The sequence below is a fragment of the Palaemon carinicauda genome, chromosome 3 (genome assembly GCF_036898095.1).
Source record: "Palaemon carinicauda isolate YSFRI2023 chromosome 3, ASM3689809v2, whole genome shotgun sequence".
In the NCBI taxonomy this organism is placed as follows: Eukaryota; Metazoa; Arthropoda; class Malacostraca; order Decapoda; family Palaemonidae; genus Palaemon; species Palaemon carinicauda.
This window is the reverse complement of record NC_090727.1, coordinates 14,791,799-14,797,023: the sequence shown is the minus strand read 5'-3', so window position 1 is coordinate 14,797,023 and position 5,225 is coordinate 14,791,799. Positions and strand designations below refer to the sequence as shown.

The window sequence follows — 5,225 nt, the reverse complement described above, 5'->3', positions numbered from 1 at the left end:
GGTCAACAAGAGTTCATCTGGCCTTTTCAACCATATTCTTTCTTTCAACAAACTCTACAGCCAATTAACTCTTATTGTTACGACCAGACCTGAAGCTGAAGAGAAACTGAATGCTCATCTCGAATCCAGAGCTTTGAATGCTGTTCATCTTCGGCTTGTAGGAATTAAAGCCAACAAAAGAGAAGAGTTTGTAACCAAATACTTCTTGAGTCTACCCAAAGATTCCCCAGTTTTACAAGAACTAGATAAACTGTTAGAATTCCTTAGGAAAACTGAACACAAAATGAGCATAGTGTGGGAAGTCGCCTATAATCTCTGTCTCCTCACAATTCTTTGGGTGTTCAAACCAGATAATGTAAACAGAATCACAACTGAGGCTGAGCTCTACTGGCAGATTTTCCTTCTAATCATCTCCAAATTAGAGGAGCGCTTCCAGAGGAACCGATCTACGTGTGACTTAGAATTAAGTGTCTTGCAACACAAAATAAATCAATTTCTTGATGAACTCTCTTGGGAAGCTCTCAAAGGACTGAAAGATGATTTTATAAATCTTCCCCATTCGGTCTATCAAAGATTGACTGATCTATGTCTTCGTTTGGGAGTACCAATAGAAGAGCTGGCTGGAGCCTTCCTAAAGAAAGTCACCTCCTTCAACAACTCCTATTACACTTTCCCTCATAAGGGTTTCATGGAGTTCATGGGAGGTTACAACATCTATAATCAAGTGACCTGCCCATACGTAGATCCATTGGCAATAGAGAAGTGGAGTGATGAATTATCTCAGACCAGCATCCCATCACAAATCCAGTCAAAAATTCTTGCTTTTCTTATGTCAACGAAAACATCAACAGTGTCAAACGTTCTGAAAGAGCTGTATGGGGGCTCTCTCCCCGACTCTCTGGAGAAGTATCAAAACCTACTTATCCAGACACTAAGCATTTTCCACGTGGGGGAAGTGGAGGTGCCACTGGCAACCAAGATTGAGACCCTGGAACTCCTGGAGAAGTCAGGATTGAAGGACAAAGACTCCTTCCTGAAAGTCATGCACAACATAAAGTGCAATGACGAACTATCACGCTGGATAGCGCAGAGGTTTCGCTTGATTGATAGGAACACTAATATCACTGACTCATCATTCGAGTCTTACATCGCCCTCCTTGCAGCCACTGATTCTCCTCTCCCAAACAGAGATGAAATTAGAATTTGTATTGACCTTAGAGAAACTATCTCCGGCTTCGAGGTACTAACCAAACATCTCTTGCGACACCAGGTTTTCCCAAGAGTAATATGGCTTCGTCGCAGCTATGAGGGATGTCACACAGAAGAAACAGAGTCAATCAAAAGTCTACTCAGCATAGAGTAAGTTTTGCCTTTTCCTTTGCTTTTCGGACAGTTATTTTGAATATTAGCCTACTTGTCAATTAACATCATCAAATATCTTTATGAAAACGATAGTGATACATAAACACACACACACACACACACACACACACATATATATATATATATATATATATATATATATATATACATATATAAATGCAGACAGACATGAATAATTAAGCTACAGACTTTGCCACAATCCTCAACTTGAGTCTCATAGTCTATATCCTTTATATTACCAGTATCATCATCATCTTCATCATCACGGTCATCATTAGATTCATTATAAATAAATAACATAAAAAAAGTCTCAAATTTACTTTCCTTCTCATTTATAGTTAATATTAATTTCGATATTCCACGAAATTGTTCATTCTAATTTTCATTTTAATCATCATTATCGTCATCTTAATCATCATCATCATCATAATCATCATCATTGTCATCGTCATCTTAATCATCATCATCAATCAATTTGGTTATAAAATTCCGGATCGAATCTAATAGCAATTTCTTTCTTTTCTTTTCTTCTCTTTGAAACAGTTGTGAGGAATACAGAGGCATCTGGGACTCAACGTTCCAAATCCCTCTAAATATGAAGCACCTCAGATTGAGGCTTCCGGACCAAGTCAGCCTCGACGCCTTCTGTCGATCTTTGCAAGAGACAAATGAGATCAGACATTTAGGTGAGTTGAAATGAAGGATGACAGATTTTCTGTCTTCCTTTCCTCTGAAGGACTTTATGATATCTCGCCTTCTTCCCCTTATCCCATTCCTGTCATTCGTTCAGTTAATATCGTTATTATCATTATTTCTATTATTGTAACTATCATGATTATTATCATTATGACTGTATAAACTTAGAACTTTATATTCGAAGTTCAATCGAGTTTTTTTTTTTTTTTTTTTTTTTTTCTTAAATAGGACAATATTGTTTTCATCTGATTTGAAGTAATTTAAAAGCTTTCGATGCTAAGTTTTCATTTATTTCCTTTTCTATATAAAAAAAGGAAATGATTCAGTTTAAAGGTGACATCACTACATCACTATAGTCACTATTGATTTCAAAAATAATGATATTAATGATGGTGACAGTAATGAATAGTAATGATCATGATGGCAATGAAGAGGAAACCAGAATCGGGAACAGTGATAGTCAATCAAGGCTCCTCCTGACTCCACCTCCTTTCTGCGCTGATTGGTTCTCTACAAAATTATGGGCGGAGGTATTTGACCTCAAGAACCAATCACCGAAAGGGATGAGAAAAGGTTTCTCTCGATCAATTATATTTAGATATTCCAATAAAGCTGAGTTTTTATTGGCTGAGTAGCTTTATACAGTGCACAATACGAGTGTATCATGAGAAGACTGATGTCATCTCACAATTTTATAGCATTTAAAATCTTCGCTGTAATACTCGCGTGCACACATACATTGACTCACGCACGCACAAACAATTGACTCACGCACGCACACACACATTGACTCACGCACGCACACACACATCAACGCAAAACCATTGCTACAAACTTTAGTTAATTCGTCTCAAAATTCGCCGTTTCAGTTATCATTATTCCCATTTGGTCTTTTCCTTTAATATCTTAGGAAAGAAACAAATAGAAAATGTTTGGTTGTAATTTTCATTTTCCTCAAAGTGGTTGTTGTCATTGTTGTTGTTGATGTTGTTGTTGTTGTTCTTTAAACCTTTTTCTCTTTCAGGGATTCACTTTAGTGTCAAGGATGTCAGCAGCGTCAGTCACCCAATTCCTTTCTTGAAAGAAAATCCAGCAGTCAATGTCTTTGTCATCGACGTCCAGGAAGAAGACATCGAGAAGGTTGGGAACATCCTTCGGGCATTGCAACCACAGGATGCAAGGAGGTGAGGAGACATCATTCCTTAAGAGAGAGAGAGAGAGAGAGAGAGAGAGAGAGAGAGAGAGAGAGAGAGAGAGAGAGAGGGGGGGGAGGCAGACAATATAATTATTTTATTAATTTGCTGAAGTGAAAAATTTGATCTTATTAATTTGAAATAAGAAAAAACTTAAATCGACATTAGATTTGGAGGAAAAAAAGTCTCATAGGCCTATTTCCCTTTACAACATACAATGAAAATTATATATATATATATATATATATATATATATATATATATATATATATATATATATATATACATATATATATATATGTGTGTGTGTGTGTGTGTGTGTGTGTGTGTTTGTGTGTGTGTCTGAAGGCAATTGTTCATCTTAGCAAAACAGGATGTCAATAAAAAAAAAATTATAAATATGGTTGACATCATTTTCTTTCTTCTTCTTTTCCTTTCCTTTCATTTCATCCGATTTTTCCTCTTTTCCTTCTTTTTCCCAATAGATCGTTCCAAATAATCGGCTTTCCTTGGTGTTCCAAGAAGAGGAGGAGCCCAGAGGATTTCTTTCTCCCCATCCTTAAATCCCTGAAGGGAGTCAGGGTGAGAGACTGCATCTGTTTCCCAGAAGATGAACGACCAGATGACGAAGCCTTACTTAGAGAGATGGATCTTAATGCAAAGGAATCCAACGGATGTAGATCGGGTGTTAGATGGTGAGTTTGCTTCTTCTTTTTCTTCTCCTTCTTCATCAGCGTTGTAAGATTCTCTCTCTCTCTCTCTCTCTCTCTCTCTCTCTCTCTCTCTCTCTCTCTCTCTCTCTCTCTCTCTCTCTCTCTCTCTCTCTTCTACCAACGTTCTAAACCTTCCATCAGGTAATGAGCCTAGATAACTAATCTGTAGTCATTATAAGGCAAATTTCAAAACTATTTTTCTTTTGGTTTTGGTCTATGATTTGTTTCTTATTAGTTATCTTAATCTCATTCGATCATTTGATATTCTTTTGTATCTTCATTAATGGAATCAGAGACATTTCCAGAGAATGTCGTTGTGTGAATGATAGAGAGGTATTGATGTGTAGAGCAATTTCCACCTCATTATTATCTTCACTTTTTCTTATTATTCTGCTCATTATCATTTGATTAGAATATCTGATCATGTTTGTTAGAATCTCAGTATTTATGTTTCCCTTCAATTCTTTCCTCACTTCCTTCAGTTCTCATCACAATTAACTTCCTCCTTTTTTTCAATATCATTATTATTTCTTTTTCTTTAGAATAAAGATTTCCTCATCATCTTCTATGGCTTTTTTTCGTTAGCTTTTTTGCTGAGTCATTGCAAACAACCAAAGTCTATTTCATAATGGTGTTTTCTTCTTTGCTCGGTAGGTGGACTGATGCACAGATATTCAGTATTTACCTCTAATAGAGAGAAAATGAGGACGATCCCTGAGGCGACAGCTAAAAAAAAGAAGAAGTTCAATATCATCTGACCCTTTAGTTGTGAAACAAATGTCTCGAAATGTTAATCACCAAATTCTAATTCATAATTTATCATTAAATGATTCAGTTTTAACTATCTTTTTATAATAATTACATTATAAAAATCACTTTCAGATCATAAAGGTAATTTTTTCTATAGTAATGAGATAATATATATATATATATATATATATATATATATATATATATATATATATATATATATATATATATATATATATATAAATATATATATATATATATATATATATATATATATATATATATATATATATATATATATATATATATATGTATATATATATACACACACACATATATATATATATATATATATATATATATATATATATATATATATATATATATATATATATATATATATATATATATATATATTCAATTGTTAGGGAACAATTGATATCTTTTCACACAAATCTATTGTTTTTTAAATCTTTTATTATGTTCATTC

General features: G+C 34.2%; 1 protein-coding gene across 1 annotated transcript in view; it reads left to right on the top strand.

Moving 5' to 3' along the window:
• The window catches only part of LOC137630825 (uncharacterized), a 5,408-nt gene extending 642 nt beyond the window's left edge, over window positions 1-4,766 (top strand). The window contains exons 2-6 of the mRNA XM_068362376.1: window positions 1-1,359; window positions 1,927-2,069; window positions 3,104-3,263; window positions 3,758-3,967; window positions 4,640-4,766. The exon at window positions 1-1,359 is cut by the window's left edge and continues 606 nt beyond it. Coding sequence (XP_068218477.1) covers window positions 1-1,359; window positions 1,927-2,069; window positions 3,104-3,263; window positions 3,758-3,967; window positions 4,640-4,676 — 1,909 coding nt within the window. The 3' untranslated portion in view covers window positions 4,677-4,766. The remainder of the gene's footprint in view (window positions 1,360-1,926; window positions 2,070-3,103; window positions 3,264-3,757; window positions 3,968-4,639) is intronic.
• The last annotated feature ends 459 nt before the right edge of the window (window positions 4,767-5,225 follow it).